General features: G+C 38.6%; 1 protein-coding gene across 3 annotated transcripts in view; it reads left to right on the forward strand.

Moving 5' to 3' along the window:
• KIAA1549 (KIAA1549 ortholog) overlaps window positions 1-17,522 on the forward strand; it is a 151,688-nt gene that overhangs the window by 110,293 nt on the left and 23,873 nt on the right. For all 3 annotated transcript variants that reach the window (XM_086754620.1, XM_086754637.1, XM_086754628.1), the window contains exons 11-13: window positions 7,875-8,077; window positions 11,452-11,576; window positions 16,965-17,170. In XM_086754620.1, the coding sequence (XP_086610746.1) occupies window positions 7,875-8,077; window positions 11,452-11,576; window positions 16,965-17,170 (534 nt within the window). The remainder of the gene's footprint in view (window positions 1-7,874; window positions 8,078-11,451; window positions 11,577-16,964; window positions 17,171-17,522) is intronic.

The raw sequence follows: 17,522 nt of genomic DNA on the forward strand, positions 1-17,522 counted from the left end.
CTACTTTTGAAAAAGAGTTAAGCAAAAAGAAAAAGAATCTGTTTTCGAAATACAGATAAACTTTATACCATCCTAAACGTAATAGACCACTGAGACTAGATTAATACTGGGGAAATAAATTGTCTTTCCTAACAAAAGATGCTAAAGAGTTTACTGTAGAATTTAGCTATTTTGGGAACAAGGAAATGGGCCAGTATGAAATCATTGTTGCCTAAGGTTTTAATGTTACTACTCACTTGTAGCTTCATTTCAGCAAGCAGATTATTTCCACAGTATATATGATTGAGCTTTTTTCTGTGTGCGTTAAACCCTTTTTAGATATAAACATGTGTTTGAGTCACTGAGCCAGGCTGGATGAGGCTCTGAGTAACCTGATCTAGTTGGAGATGTCCCTGCTCCTTGCAGGGGAGTTGGACTAGGTGACCTTTGAAGGTCCCTTCCAACCCTAACCATTCTATGATTCTATGAACTTGTGAAGCAAAATAATACATTCGCAACATGGCTCTCACCAACTGGACAGAGCACACACAACACAGCCCAGAAACACTTCCTCTCCGCAAATGGTGAGAAAAGCACTAACAGACTTTTATGGTAGAGGATAGGTCAGCAATTTTCATTTATTTTTGTGCTGGTACTTTGTTGGGCTCAGTGACTCCAACACATGTTTATATCTAAAAAGGAAGGAACCTCACCAGACCATGGTTAAGATAGTATCCACCCTGTGGCATTTCTGTCGGAGAAGGAGGGCTAAAACTGTGTATGATTCAGACACAAAATCCTGCCTGTTAGAGCAGTTATCCCAGCAGCCTGTGGGCATAGATGTACTCAGAGTTATGGGCTTTCAACAACATGATCCCTCTTGTATTTTGTGAAATTTACTGAGCTGTCATGGTAATATTAGTGTAGCAGGAAGAAATGCACAGAGGAGAAGAGGAGGGATGATGAAAATCCGTGAGAGGAATCTGTCTTAAAAAACTATTTCAGAACAGGTGTCTTGAGAATTTCAGGCTTTATAAAGTTTTGCAAGTTTTGGGTGTTCTTTATTTGTTTTTATTCCTACTCCAGGAGTAAAATTCCTGAGGCGGTATTTTTTTGTGGGATTCCTGCTTTACTTAGTATTTGTATGGTGGTGAGCGGTAAAACAGAGTTTTGACTTTTCAGAAGAGAGTAGGAGAACCAGAGGCTGTATGCTAGCTTGTTCTGGTTTTCCATGCCAGCACTGTCTATACCATGTGCTACCTTTCCTCGACTTGATGGTGGAAACCCGTGCAACTATAAGTGTGTTTCTTTTCCACAGCGACATGTTTGCACAACTGCTTTTACCTGTTCCCAGTTGACAGAAGTGCTGTTGTGATGGCAAACGTGAGACATAAGTTATATGAAGAGGTCCTTGGTCCAAGATGAGAAAATGGGCAGCATTTTGTACATAGAACTCCGTTTTTGGGCACTCAGTTTGCAAAATCCTGCTTCTTTTTGAGATGGGGCTTGTTGTAGAGGGTACAGGCTGTAACACAGCTGTAATGGAAGGGTGATGGCATCCCACCTAAGAGGCAATATAGTGAACTGCCATTGCACAGACACTTCTTTTTACATACGTACACAGTTAACAAGCAAAGGTATTGAAATCAAATTAGATACTTTTTTTTTGTTTTGCTAATTAAAAACATTTCCTTAAACCAGCAGCAGTGAAGGATCCCTCTGCATGTTTCTTGATGATGCTTAGTATATTTTTTTAAGTAGGCTGAGAAAGAGTTTCTGCTTATGGCACAAATGCATTGTATCATATCCCCTTTCATAGGAAACTTGTGTCAATGGCACAGAAAGACCTTGAGAAATACAAATGGGTCTTTTTTTTTTCCAGTATTTTGAGGGAGGCTACGGAGATGGAACTCAGCTACTATGTGATCTTATAGTATTTTTTTTTTAATCAACAAAGGTTTCTTGTGTCTTAACTCAGATATGCGTTATTGTTGTTGAATTGCATGTATAATTTGTATGCATATTTTACAGGCAGCGCCTGGCTACGATCCCAAAGGGTTTTATGTTGAATGAGAGCAATGTTAACAAAAGTACAGAAAGTATACTTAGGTGCATAAGGGATGGGAATAGTATTAGAATAATGAGGTGGATAGGAAAATGAGACTGAGAAAGGTGAACATGCCTCAGTACTTCTAAATTCTTATTTATTGGTAGATTGGTAGGTGTTTTAAATACCTCATGAAACAGTCACTACAGGCAATATGGATGAATCATCCTTGTGGGACAAAGAAGTAGCCAACATCTTAGATGGGATAGTAGAAGCATGGTGAAAAAAAAGATATAAAATTAAGACCACACTAGCAGCTGCAAATAATTGTCCTTACTGGTGCATCATGAGCGTAATCCAGTGAATTCACACTCCCTATGCAGTTGTGCCCTGGGGATACAGAGAAGGATTTGGTGGTGTGAATCTCGTGTTGTGGAAGCCAGTTTGCAATGTATAATACCTTTTAGCCATCCTAAATCAGACTGGCTTACATCTTGAACCCACAGTAACTTTAAGAACACTGATTCTCGTTGCTTTGCTGCATTTAAACTAGTAGACTTGAAAACATTTTTTTTTTCTGTCAAGTTTCTTTATCCTGTCATTTTTGTGACATTCCAAGTGCCAGCATGTTAGTAAGGTCATAAGTCAGCAGGACTTCTTTACAGGGATTCCTGTCCTGTTCGTAGATTATGTGCCAACACTAAAGTATTATTTTTGAAATTATGCTTACTTCCTTTGTTTCCTTAGAAATGTATTTTAATAGCCTCTGCTCAATGCATCTAGCTCAACAAGAAACAAGGCAAGACTGTGATATAAAATAAATAGAAAAATACTTTAATACATTATTCTTTATATTATGTCCAAATTCAAATGCTGCTTGTAGAACGTACAGGAAGAATACTGAGTAAGTGTATTTCTTCTCTTCTGCTTTCTGCTGAAATTATTCACTGACCTGTGTGTGCGGTATTTGCTTTCTTGAGAAAACAGATTGTTGACATTCCTGGTGCGTCTCTGCATCTAGCAAAACAATGTATTGGCAACCATGTTATATTTCTGTGACTTGAACAGTACGGAAATTATTAGCTGCTTTCATGGAATAAGTCTTGACTGAGATGCGCGGACTTCGTAGGCTTCTGCAGAAATTATTTTATTTTTCTACCAATTGAGCTTCAAATATTTTTTTTTCATTGAGTATGCAACAATAGAATTAAAGCACTCTTTGGACTTAATTTGAAATCATCTTCCCCTTAGATTTCAGCAGGTTCTGCGTTTGTATAATAATATAATGCCTTACAAATGCAATAGTTTAGACATGTTCATTTTGGTGGTAAGCTTCAGAGTAGTTTATCTTTTTCCTTTCACAAATACATAAAGATAAAACAAATGAAAGCCTTCTCTAACAACTTACATTTAAAACAAGAAATCTTTGCTAATGCTGATTTTGTGCAGTGTTAAGTAAGGGCACGTGAGGCTGATAAAGAGGCGCAGTTTCAGCACCTGAACAGGTAGCAGTATCACAAATGCGCTCTTAGAAAGAAGCTGTATTCTTTCCTTGGTGGTGTTTGATTTATGAGCAGTAGATGACTGATCAACACATGGTATTCCGACTACCTGTCCTAAAATGAGCTGAGGTCATCCAATCTGTTATGCTATATAACTGGATATAATGAAAAGGAAGAGTGTAACAGGTGGCACACAGAAATTTGTAAGAAAATGTAGGAAACCTTTTCAGTCTGGAACAACACTATTCATTTTTTTCCACCAAGTCTCAGTGATCTGACCATCTAGTCCTGCAGAAAGCAGAGTTGTATTTCAGTGTCCTTCAGACCCTTTTCACTGAAAATGTAGATTTTTTGGTTAGTATCTGTTCTCAGTTAAAGTCGTAACGTTGCCATGGTTTAAGAGGTGAGGTATCAGAAGTGTACATTTTTCTTTAAGAAAAGGAAGTGAGTTTCTGTCAGCGTTGTTTCTGCAGTAGTAATCGTATTAGTATTTCTATTTCTAAAATAATGGGTTTGATATTTAAGTCATTTTATCATTTTTTTTCATTGAGGGCCATCTTCTCATGTTCAGTCAGGTATCATGTTTTACATGTATATATCTTCACATATTTTTCTATCTTATTTTTTCATTCGTATGCGCAAACACGCATATACACATGTATACAGTCTCTCATACTGTTCGTGTATTGGCTGGAGCTGGTAGTGCCAACTTAAGGTTTTTTAGCAGAAGGTATCTGGAAAATTATTTGAATTGTTCAGGCCAAAGTTTTCCATTCAAGTGTCAGTTTCATACTGAATCTTTTTTTAGGACGGTAAGAAGAGCTTGTTCTTTTGAAGAACAAGTTTAAAGAAAATAAGTGCTCTGTCCAAATTTTAAAAATAGTTTTGAAGAAGCTCTGGTGCATATTCTCAACCTTTGGAGGTGCATAGGAGGGAAGGAAAGGAAAAAGGCCAGAAGATTAATCGTTTTCTGCGAGGGAAATGCTTTTGCCTATTCTGTGGGGAGGGAGCTGCCTGTTTCTGACTAAGTTCTAAACCTTTGGGAAAATGTTTGCCTGGGATTGACAGAGACTTGTTAGAGGTTTACCGGTTAAATTCTCATAGGATTACACTTGTTCTTGCATATAGCCTCTGTAGAGCTGTACCTTAAAAGCTTAGAGGGTTTTTTTTCTTTGTTGCTGTGTGCATGAGGTTGCTATGAGGCCAGGTAAAGGAATAAAGAGCAGTGAGCCCCAGGTTGTTGGGCAGTGTAAACTAGAATCTGGCAGCTGGCAGGCAGAGGGGGAGAGGGGCAGGATGGAGAGACTGGTTCTGCCTGGCAGGGAAGAATAAGACCAGATGGGGATTTTACCTGGCTGCAACTTCAGGAAAACGGAGCCACAGGTTCTGTTGTACCTGGGATGAGTGCTTCTTCAGGCCTGGGATGGTGATACTTGAGACTTGCCAGTCCCGTGTTTCCAGCAGGTGCCCATGAAATCCGCTGGCAAAATCTGAGTCACCCTAGCTGCAGATAAGCATAAAAGAATGCATCCTTTCCCTTCTTATGTCCCCTCCTTCTTTCTCTACGTGTTTGCCAGCTTCTGTGTAAAATGAGATGGGTGTCTTGGTTCTACAAATGCCATTCTTATATTCTGCCCAACTTCAGCTAATAGCAGAAGGCCCAGCTTATGGCAAGAATCCAGCAGGGTGGGAGAGAGCAAGAGAGTTCTTGTGGAAGAAATTATTTATGATTCTTGTAACTCAAGACTATTGCAATGCCTACGCATGAGAGGATCCAGTTGTGACCGTTCAGACAATCTTAACTGTGCCGTTTCTTACAGTGCAAGTGCTTGTCTTTGCAATACTAACAGTCGTTTAATTCAGCTTCTGTGAGGTCTGTCTGCAGATGAACATTTGTGCATACATATGCTGTGGTGTGTGTACATGTACACATAAATATATCTGTTTCTCTAACTCTGCTTAGACGAAAGGTTATGCTAGGCTGCAGCTAGGAATAAGACTATTCGAAGTTGAAAGATTTACAATTTATATTTTTGCATGTTGCTTTGCTCCCCAGAGGGCTTACAAACCCAGTATGCTAGAGTTAACTCTAAGGTATGTTGAAATGCATGCTTCAGACGTAGGGCAATCTTCATAAAACCATTCTAGTAATTCCAGTATTACTAGAATGTTTGTTTCTTTAGTTGTCCTTGCCCACCCCACTCATCACACTATTCAAAAAGTAGTGGTAACTTTGCAAGTTAAATCAGGGGTGCTTAGGAAGTGGTAGAGCGCCACCATTTTTTTTTTTTTTTTTTTGTGTAATAGTTGGGCCCAGCACATGCTGAAGACTCTCATCATCTTTGGAGCAAAGGGGGCTAGAGAACAAGGGAGGAGAATGTAGTGAAGTAGAGGAAGTGATCATGAGGCAGCAGCAGCAGGGCTGTATAGGCATGAGAGTGGAGTATGAAAGGGTAAGAAGAAGGAAAACCTGTGAAGAAGTTCAAAGGAAGTGTGTCGCACACAGAAATATCTTCAAAGAAAACAGACATAATACCAAGCAGGTGCAGTAGCTAAGAGGAGTTTCAGTAATCAAAGTGCTGCAAGCAGGCATGATAATTCTAACAGCAGAAGTGAAAAGTTCCTCCTCAGAAGTATTGGGGGCGAGGTGGAAGGCATGGAGTTTTGGGGGGTTTTTTTTAAGCGAGCAAGATCCTGAAGACAGTGTTTCAACTCTGATAGGAGGGAAGTTTCAGGAAGGGTTCCCTAGATGACTATGACTCAAAAAATGGAGAAACAGTTACACCTTCACCTGGTCTAGCTCAACAGTGCCTTTTTGAATCAGTGATTGCAGTCGTTTACATAAATTCAATAATTGAATCACCCATAATGCTGAATTGAAGGGACCGTTGTAAAACCCAAGAAAAATGGGAAGTATAGTGGAAGACATCCAGATCTGTTTGAATAATAAGCTTAGTCATTTTGTGAGAAATGAACTCTGAAACCTCGACCATCCAGGTAGTTGTTGGATTTTACAGGAGAGCTTTATTGCCATCTACTGGTCTAAATAGGCAGTTTGCTCTACTGCAACATCCTTTCTAAGAACCATTTGGAAAATGTTTGCTTACTGAGAAAATATTTTGAAGAGATTGTTTCAGAATGTTCCTTAGGCAAGCTTATCTTTGGCAAGATATCAGACGAGTCTGTTTGTAGTTATGTTGGCATGCCAAGCTTTATGAAAGGGGGTTCATTTAAACATCTGGAACTTGACGCACCCATAAATGTACTCCAACACGTGTTTCACTTTGAAGGAAATCAGCTCTAGGAACACACAGAGGGTTTTGTATGTGTGATGTGCAGTGGCTATGTATGCATGCACTTTGAAAACTGGAGTTGTCAACATTTCTTTCTACTTTCAACTTCCAAACCACATAAAATTGAGCGGGACTTGAAAAACTTTATCTTAATTAGTTCTTCAGAATTTCTATTTACTCCAAAGTCCAAAAAAAAAAAATCTCAAGAGAGCGTGAAACTTGGAGACTTGATTAAGTTATGTCTGAATCAAGTCATTGACAAGGTGAGATTAGATTTTTTTATAAATACAGTTATGAAAATGAAAGGCCCAGTTCTGTGCCTTTCTCAAGCAAGATGCTCATTGAATCCATAATCCCTTAATAAGATCTCTAGGATAAGTATCTAGTTTCTCAAAACTCCGAAGTATTTTGTGGATTTTTCTGTCTATTCAGTATAAAATTCCTAAGAGCTAGATTTGCAGTTCTTTTCTGGAGGCATCCATGCTGGCTGAAGAGTCATTGCCAGGCTGCTGTATAACTCAGATCTGCAGAATGTTTATCTTTCATCAGATGAACTAGGCGTTTGTACAAGCACTCCCAGACTCCTGCAGATTTGGGGAGTTCAAAATGAGGGAGATCAGTAGTGACATTGTTGATGTTATTTGAACTCACTTCACTCATTTTGACTGAGAGAAATGGAAAGATGACCTGGCAGTGGTAATCATTTCAGTCAGTACGTGGCTCTGCACCCACAAGTACAGAAAGCTCCTCACACAATGATTAAATCTGAATAACTGAAAAAAAAGGTAGCAGCAACAGAAGGCTATTTTTTAGCTAGATTTGCTGATTTGGAGTTTTAAACTGTGTATCATATACTGAAGTATATGATACACAGATGACAGAATCATGGGGTTTTTATTTTACTTGTCCCTGCAGCTCTCATGTTCATTCCTGAGACTACCGTATCTTGACCATCCTCCTAGTGGCTATTGTTTGCAGGTCTTAACCAAAGCCTTTGTACTCACTCATTGTCACTCATGGTTCCTGTTTTTTGTCTTTGTTCTTCTTTCACAGCTACAAGCCCCAAGTGTGAAAGGCTTTGATTTTGCTAAGCAGCATCTGGGTCAGCACAATAAAGATGATGTCCTCATTATCCACGAGCCAGCTCCTTTACCAGGACCTATTAAGGATACTACCCCGTCTGAAAATGGAGATGTGCCCAGCCCAAAATCCAAGACTTCCTCAAAGCCTTCAAAGACTGTTCGACACAGAGGGAGGTCAGTTCACAGAGGAAAAACAAATTGTAGTAGGTGACAGTTTATTAATGGCTGTCAATTGCTGTATTTTTTAGGGCAATTTCAGTGGAAAGAACCATTCCAGAGCTCTGGGACTTGTATTTTATAGTGGGCCATCAGAGTTACGCCTCACTACTCATTAGTGCAAGATTATGAGAATTTGGTGTCCATTTTTTCTCTTAAAGGCAACATGCCAAGTTAAGAGGAGTATTTAAGAGACTACTAGGCTGTCTGAAGTCAAGTCATTGCTTGTTTAGTGGAAATACAAAGTGCATGTTTTCTGTTGTATGTTCTTTGTAGTGACTCTAGCTACTAAGGCAGTGGGTGGTTAAAAATAAACGAAGACCACTGACAAATAGCAGTGTGTTTCAGTAATATTAATAGTGATCAATACATGTATGATAAGTGGAATTTCCAGAAATAAGTAGTATCTCCAAAATTCAGGGAAGATGCATGAGTGTTTTTATTTGTGGTTATCTGATTGCTCTCATAGCAAACCAGCTTTGGTCAGGAAAAGGAGCGGTAATTTACAGCTGTGCAAGTGCAGAAGTGTCTGTCAATCTTCAGCCATAATTTCCTAACCTTTTCCGATAATCAGATGATGTGAATGTGTCTTGCTGAAAAGGATTATGTTTGTAGGATAGGCACTGTAACAGAGCTATGAAGTAAAGAAAGATCTGTGCATTAAAAAAAAAAAAAAAGAGGGGATAAGTGGTAAGGTAACAGGTGGGGGAAAAAAATGGGAGTCCTGAGGAGAGGAGTGCTGTGATGAGTCACAAACAGCTCCTCATTGCAAAGCTCCTCTGTGCTCCACTTTCCAGTAATTCTTATTCCTCTGCCTCCCTCTCATATTTTTGCACTCCTTTGTCTCCTGCTCTGCATCCCCTGTGCTTTTACCTATGTGGTATTGCATGGTGGGAGGATAAAAAAAACAACCAAGGGCAGAGTTGAATGAGCTTAGAAGGAAACTAATGGTTGTTCTTCCTGACCTGCGGGTCTCTGAGACACAACTTGCTCCTCTGCTCCACCTTCTATCCTTCCTCTAAAGCTCCAGTTATCCTAAGATCTTTGCTTCATCTTCCCTGTGTGGGCTCCTTACAGCTCAGTTTCCACCTTCTGAGGTGCTGAGCCTGTCCTCCTAACTCCCTACAGGCCTTGCAAGTAGTAGTCTACCAGTGGTACAGTGGAAGATAGGCAAAATTGGAAAATAATGAAGAAAAATTTGCTAACTCATTTTGATGTAGCTTAAATAAATTTGATGTAGCTTAAAACAATTGAATATAAATTAGAAAGACAAGTGTTTCTGTGTTTCTTTTAAAAAGCTCAGAAGTGGCCTAAGACAGAGATGATACTTAGGGAGAGGGGATGATATCTATATTCACATGCACATAAGTATAAGAAATAAATTGAAACTAGAGTCTGTTACTGTATTTCATCTAGAACAGTTCAGAAAATTAAGCAGGAAACATTTTCAGAAGCCAACATTTTAATGCTTCCACTGAAGACAATAATGAATTGTTGATCAGATCTGGAACAAAGATATTTCTTTTTTTAATAGCAGCTAAATTCAAACACTTCAAAATGTTTTCAAAAGATAATTTCCCTTCTCTGCCTCATCCTGCCTTATGAGCAAATCTCCCTTTAGGCTTAACTATGGAGATGTTACCATCATCTCCCTAACATGCTGACATACTCATGTCAGCTTGAGATTTAAAACATTTATTCCCTGAGGCAGAAGTTGAAATGTGAAATGATAGCGTGGTGTGTTTTCTGTTTTGTGAGGAAATACAGAACTCAGTTCATCACAGTGCAATTCAGGACTGTATGTTGCATGCCAGGAAATATAGTGATGATGTGAGTACGTGTTTTGTATCTGTAAAAAACAGCAAACAAGGAAAACAACGGAATTCAGAAAGCATGGCATCTCTAAGCTCCAGCTGAGAGTTGGACCTGTTGTTTTGGCTTGAGAGGATACAACTGCGTATTCCTCAGCACTTTAAAAGAACGACTGATTTTGGCTCAGCACTATTTATGTTCCTACCATTTACTTAATGATAATTTAGTCTGAGGAAAGAGTATGAAGGAAAACAAAGCACAATGAGGTGAAACAAAGTCAGTAGCAGATCTGCAAACAGAACTCCAGCCTTATACTCTGCTGAACCAAGACAAAAGTGATGGAGATGATAGCTCTGCCCACCCACTCCAGCTTAGAAAAGATTAAAAGATGCAATGGTGCAGATCTGTAAGCCCACTGAGAGCCGTTTCTCCTTTTTTCTCTGCTAATTTTTTTTTTTTTTTGGGATGTGACTTATTAGTATTACAGTCCTGCAGAAAAGAAAGAAAGACAGAGTTCAATTATCAGTACATTGTTCAGGGAGGAGGAAAAAGGGAGTCGAATTCAGAGCATTGTCTGCTGCAAGGAGTAGCTTTAACTGGCGCTAAGCTTGTCTGACTGGGAATAGTTATCTTCATCTTTGTGCTCTAGACAGGTTGATGCTTAGCCGAGAGCCTCAGTAGCTAGTTCAGATGTCCATCTAGCCCAAGCAAATCTTGCACTTCACAAGGTTGATGCACAGGCACGTGCACACTTTCTGTGATTAACTCCCTGCAGGAACAGAACAGGAATGTTCACAAGACAAGATGGTCAGTAGAGACACTGTCACGAAGACTGATCCCATATGAAATGACAGGCTTTGGTGTCAGCTGGGCAGTGGTGTATGCCCTGTATTTTTTCTATTTTTATACTATCTAAATAGTTTTATGCCTGAAGTATTCTGTTTGGGGAAATCACAGTATTTCTTTATATTTCTGTAATCGCCCACAGAAATGATGAACACTGAGATTGTAATTTGTAGGTAACAAATGTTTTTAAGAATCTCATGACTGCGTGGGATAAATACATAGACGTCGTGTTTTTGAATGGCCCTACTTTTAACTGGTCAAGAAAATATTCACATGGACTTGTAGTGTTAGCAAGAGAAGACCAAGTTAGCAAGTCTGAATATTAGACTAATTACCTGTACGAATTTGTTATTTCTAGTATAATTCTTTTCTGTCTGAAAAGTAATCTGCTACTTATGAATACAGAGTTTTTTCTTGAAGTGTATTTTAAAGGGAAGAATAGTTAATTATCTTGTCACATGTGAATCCTGTTGCAGTCAATTTTCACACGCAACAACAGTATCATCATGGCAATGAATATCTAACTATGATAATTTATGATAAATTTACTTGTAAACAGAGGAAAATATTAGCAATCTTCACAAGATACTGTAACACAGGATTCTTTGCATGTGAGAACTGTGCCCCTTTTTAAACTTACATTGCATGTTTGTTTGTTTTAATGTTTGTGGCAGAGTTTCGCCATCAGATGCTGACTCCACAGCAAGTGAGCAATCCAGTGGGAGAGAGACAGGAGAAGAAACTGCGAGACCATCAACTGTTGCAAATGAGGGCAAACCACGCAGAGCAGTGAAGAAGGGTTTGTTAATTTCTTTTTTTTCTTGTGTGCAGTAGCAGTGCTTTACTCAGGTTGAAGAGTTACTGTGGTACTCTTAACTTTTCTAAACTCATTTTTGACTGTTAATTTTTCTGAGTTGTGTCACAGAAAACTTTCTTCCTCTCCTTTGTATTATAGAATCATATAATAGTTTGGGTTGGAAGGGACCTTTAGAGGTCATCTAGTCCAACCCCTCCACAATTAGATCAAGTTGCTGAGAGTGCCATTTTTTTGTTTAGTTTCTTGTGTTGAAACTGAAGAAATACACATTCTTTCATTCCAGCAAGCTTTTGAATCAAGCAAGCAGGAATGAATCTTTCCTCCTTTTGTCTCCCACACAGCCTCAGCAAACCTCTTTCCATTTAGGTCTAATTGTGGCTCTCCTGGTAGCAATCTTGCAGACAGTTACATGGGCAGTAGAGGTCACAGCAGGACTTGATACAGCTTGGGTATATGTCTGTAACTTTGAAAAAATGAGATGTAAAAAAAGAGACCAGAGATGTAAATTTTTTACAAATAAGTTCTAATTCAGACATCAAGATGTCTTCATGATTGTGCTTTAGAAATATGAAAATCCAGTGCTAATAAGTTAATAACAGATACATTTATTTTTTTTTTGTGAAGAACCACATTCTTTCCAGTTAAAGTGCCACCATTTGTCTTGGAGGTACCCAAAGATACACTTCTTTCCTCATTGAAAAGTTGATAAAACACTACAAACCCACTTTTATTTTTAATTAAAGCATTCTTTTAAATTCTTTTCCTGTTTAAAAGTGTGTGGTTAACTGTGCCTACACAAACACTAAATGTTTTTTCTGAGAGCCTTTTGGGTTTAGATGGTTTGTCCTTGCTTGAGGTTTTAGTTACCAGGTCTTTGCCTTAAATCATAATAGCCTTCCTAGAAAAAATTGTGATACTGAGTATCTGGTAAAGGAGCTTGTGATATCACCATCTCTTCTTAATACACATGGCCTTGGCAGCAGCAAAAAATAAGAAGAAAATGCTGACCGCATTGTCAGCAGTCTCTTCGGTATATTGAATGTTCTTCCACGTACTCTGTGAAATACCAGCTGAGATGTAAAGATGACTACTAAGGAATGCAGTGCCAGTGAAATTCGGAGTACAGCAGTCAATCTTCAGTTTTTGCTTATGTTGAAGAAATGAGATTGAGGAATATGTAAGATAGTTTATATAAACTGCTAACTCTTGGGTGGCTAAACAGCAAGAAAATAGTGTATGATTCTTAAACTTTCATGGTGTGGACTACTCCTGGACGAGCAAGGGTGATGAAGCAGCCTTTCCTTTGTAACAAAGATGTAAGAAAACAAAGCACAGTATCTGCTACTGTGACTAGAAAGTTAGACTTCCTAATAACTCAGCAGACAATGTATACTGTATGTACTTTAAACAATTTACAAAAAGAAGATGCTGTATGTATATTCAGCACCTTAGGTTTGCTCCAAGAACCAGAAATCATGCACAAGTAAATATGTAGGAAAACCATTATGCTATGGTAGAGCTCATCTCAGGATGATTTATGAGTAGCTCCAACCTATCTGACTTCAATTCTGTTTCCCTGATTTAGTGCTCTCACATTTCTTCTTACCTGGGAACCTCATTTTTTTTTTCTCTTAATTTTTCATCTGGCTTAAAACTTTATGTAACGTTTAACATTTCCTTTTGGCGTAGAAGTGTTAGGTATTACTACATCTGAATTATCTGGCAAAGGCAGCAAGGATATTGTGTAAAATGTGTCCTTTTTACCTCTCATGCCCTTACTGGATCAAATACACCATTTTTTTTTGACGTTTGGTGCCTCTAGTTTGGTAATCATGGGGATTATTTTCAGCATTCAGAATTAGAGGCACTCTCTGCAGAGAGCCCTGTCTGTTGAATGGCAGATTCAGCTCCCTTTTTGTGCAGCTGAGACTTGGCAGTTTGATCCGAGTTCATGCATTTAATTCAATGCAATCATCTTACTGCAGTGTTTTTTTCCGGTTGCCATTCCAGCTGAATTATTTGTAATAATTACTGTGTTGTCTCTTCTTTTTCCTTTATGTTGTCAGGAGCAAACAGAGTGGGTAAGTAACCAGAGCTGGTAGTTGAGTACAAATATGAGTAGAGGTGCTGGGGTAGCTGCAGTTATATCTTAAGGACAGAAGGGTTTGTCTTCTGAGTCTGAAAAAATGAAATTGCTTTTGAACTATTGAAGTATAAAAAAAATTTTCAGTAATACAAATTATAGTCATCCAGTTTAGGCACATTTTTCTAATTTCCTCCCAATTCTTTTAAATTATTGAGGAAAACATGACAGTGAAAGAAGCAAAACTGAGGCAACTAGGTCCTGAAACTAGCTTTATATAAACAAGTTACAGATATTGTTAGAGCTAATGTCTTTACTGGAAGCTTGAGACTTTGCAGGCTACCTGCAAAGAAGCACAGTTATTTTTCTCATCAGCTACTGTTTTTCCGGTCAGGACAGAGAAATAGCAAAGATAGAGCAGGAGAAGACTGACACTGTTTTTGATAATGCATACCATATCTAGAGATATATTAAGGACTATGTCCTCTGATAGCAGTTTCCATCTTACAATAGTCGAGAAGGATGGATATAAGGTTGCCTATGACACTTTCCATTGTTGAGTTTGTACAAGTAACTAATGGGAGTCATCAGCTGCGTCCTGGGGACATAATCTACTGGGATACAAAGAAATTGTGTGAAATTTATCTCAAATTGCATACTCTGACAAGATTCAAATACCAGTGGAAGGTTCCCATTGACTTTACCTGGTTTTGAATGAGGCTTTATGCATCTTGGTTGCTGTGTCTCTTGTTTTTATTTCAAGAGGGTGCAGGAAGCAGTAGCCTTCCTCTATCTCCAGCTGTATTGATTTTCATAGGAAATCATAGCTTCCTGTAAAGCAATTCATTTTCCTGACATTTCAGTTCAATTAGTAGTTTCAATCCATGGAACAGTGGTGAATATTGATCCTGACACGTGACCTGTGTGGTGGACAAGTTGTTTAAATGTGTCCTGTTCATTATTTTGGGTATTAATTCCTCTCCATTATTTCTCAGCCTCAGCTATCTAGTCTGCAATCAAAATTTTGTATAGTGCCATCTGATAGCTTTATAAGGATGATTTTCTAACCATGGACAATAGTGTAATATAAGAGCTTTGAAATGACAAACCATTCTTATTCACTCTCTTAAAATTTCTAAAGGAACTCATTCATCTGTTGAGTTGTATGTGTACAGCACTGTGCAGTTCCCGGCTTTCTTATCAACTTTACTATACTTCCATCTTGGTTTGTATTTATAGACACATACAGTGTGTGCTCACAGATAATTTAAAGGTCAGGTGCAGCTTATGGATTTTTTTGTATGTGTATGCATCTTTTCTGCAAAAGAGAGTAACATACGATGTTGCTGTAAAGCCTTACTGAAATTTGACAGTGGGACTTGACAGTTTTACAAAACGAGTTTAAGAACTATTTCAGATAAGAGACCTGTGCCAAACACTTGTTTATGTGTGCAGAAGGAAAGGTTATGGATAAAATTATAAAGATTCAGAGTGAATGTTCAGCATAATTGAATATATTGGACCTTACTAACCAAGTAATACAAAAATAACCTTAAAATTTTATGTTGGAGGTCAGTGAGCTTTGAGAACAGGTCTTTGACTGGAAAAGGTTGGAAAAAATTACTAACGTATGGGGGAAATGGGAAAGATGAATGCAGAAGTTCAGATTTCCATTGCTCTACAGGATTGCTCTGAGGGATTCACCCTAACTACTTTCTCTCTCTTGTGCCCCTCTCTCTGAGAGACAGTGCTTTCATGCTTCTGAGAAATGCATGAAGATGGGGCTCTGAAGCTAACAAATGGTAAAGATCATACAAATAGCTACAGAAGAGAGAGAGAGATATTTCATTTAGGCTCTGTGGCTTGCAAAACATTTGGAACACAGAGATCGAGTGGAACTGTTACTTTCTTTTTAAGGACGCTTATATAGGAAAGTCACACTTACAAATGATGAATACCATTTATAAATGTGTACATTTGACAATGCATTGATCAAGTTTGAGAATTACGAAAAATAAGAATTTTGCTTAGCTTGTGGCAAGATTGCTTTCCAGCCCAAAGGTAATGTACTGTGAATATAGTAAAATGTACCATTCCTTCCCTCTCCTGCTCCCTTTTTGTACTGGAAGAGGGAAACAAAGGAGCCAGTCATGTACTGTGATCTTCTGCAGAAGAGAGCATTCACTCCTCTTCTGAACCCTATGCTTCATTACCAGCATGTGTTGCATATGGATCAGAGCCAGTGGCTGTTTTATTTTCCTTCTTGTAGACTGGAGTTGGATCAGGTTGATCAAGAATTGATTCTGTATTGGAATCATGTCTGATTCTCCTTCTGATTTGAATCTGAGAACCACAACCCATTAGTAGAAGTCTTTGCAAGGATGTGAGACTGCGTCCCTCTATTCTTTTGTGTTCCTCCTTAAAGAGGAGTCACAAATCTTGATCTCTTATTGCTTCTATTTCATGGTGAAAAGCAGTTTGAGAATTTGTGGTGTTACCATGTGGACCAAACAAAGGATTATTTTGCAAGTCTTCAATAGTTTTTGCAAGCCTGTTCCACATAACAGTTCCTGTTGTAGGCCTAGCTCCAGCAAAAAAAAATACTTAAATATGTGCTTAAATGCAAACCACTGGGATGATCCTACAGATTTCAGGTCATATTTGAATTGGTCCAACCTCTTCAACAAATTTCAACATAGCAATATTTGTGCAGCTTTCTTATTACTAGGTGAACTGTTCATCCTGTCACAGAGATGAAAACAGTGCCTTAAAAGCTTTAATCAGTAAAATGTCTGTAAAATTATTTGGGTTTTTTTGTAGACCTCTGAGAGTTTTTTTGTTTACTTCATATATCACTCCTTCTATTACTTAAGAACTGCGTTTTGCAGTGAGACATATGGTATTGCTTTTTGAACCTCCATTTGAGGAATTTGCATCTCCTTAAGTACTGATAAGAGGAACCATTAGCAGTATGCACTTGAACAGCTTTTTATGAACTTAAATAGATTGAGATTTTGGGGGTTTGCAAATGCCAAAAGCTTGGTTTGCAGAAATAAAGAATGACAGCTCACCTTCTGGAAAGATCATGGAAAAAGGTTTATAATTTGCAAACCACTAGGTAAACTTGTTGTACACTAAATGTGAATCAGCTGGAAGGCCTGTAGGCCAAATTTATCACAGATGGAAAACATGGCATAGTCTTGTAGCATAGCATCTGTAGAGCTTAACAGTTGACTGAGATAACCCTAGCAGCGCTACTCTACTCTGTATTTGTTCTGGTGATTTAGGACCTCCTCAGACCAGCAGTGGCAACGAACAACACTCCTCAGCTTCTATCTTCGAACACGTGGATAGGATGTCGCGTTCCTCAGATGCCAGCAGACGGGTCCCAAGCAAGATCCAACTGATTGCCATGCAACCGATGGCAGCACCTCCGGTTCAGAACTCAGTGCTTTCTGATAGGGTAGCAGAGACCAACAAAATTAATAAAGAGGTATTTTTGAAGTGCTGTGAATGTTTGTGGAGGACTGTATGCCCAGCCAAGAGGGAAGTGAAACGTATTCAGTTTCTTGTTATCAGGAGTTCCTCATTAGTTCCAGAGGAGCTGAATTTTGGCAAGTAACAGGAATAATCCTGTATCACGCCAAAGAGGTAATCTGACTTGTTTTTAAGAGATACCTAAACCAAAACTTAAACACTGAGAGAGGAGCAAATATGATGTTCAGGATACCGTGTGTTACCATCCTTTTGCTAGTCAGCAGAACATGACTTAGGAAATTCATGTTAGTTAATGTGTGAGAATTGGAACGTCTGGCCCACGTTGGTTTTCATTCTACAGAATTCTT

The sequence above is a fragment of the Chlamydotis macqueenii genome, chromosome 1 (genome assembly GCF_036417535.1).
Source record: "Chlamydotis macqueenii isolate bChlMac1 chromosome 1, bChlMac1.mat, whole genome shotgun sequence".
Classification (NCBI taxonomy): domain Eukaryota; kingdom Metazoa; phylum Chordata; class Aves; order Otidiformes; family Otididae; genus Chlamydotis; species Chlamydotis macqueenii.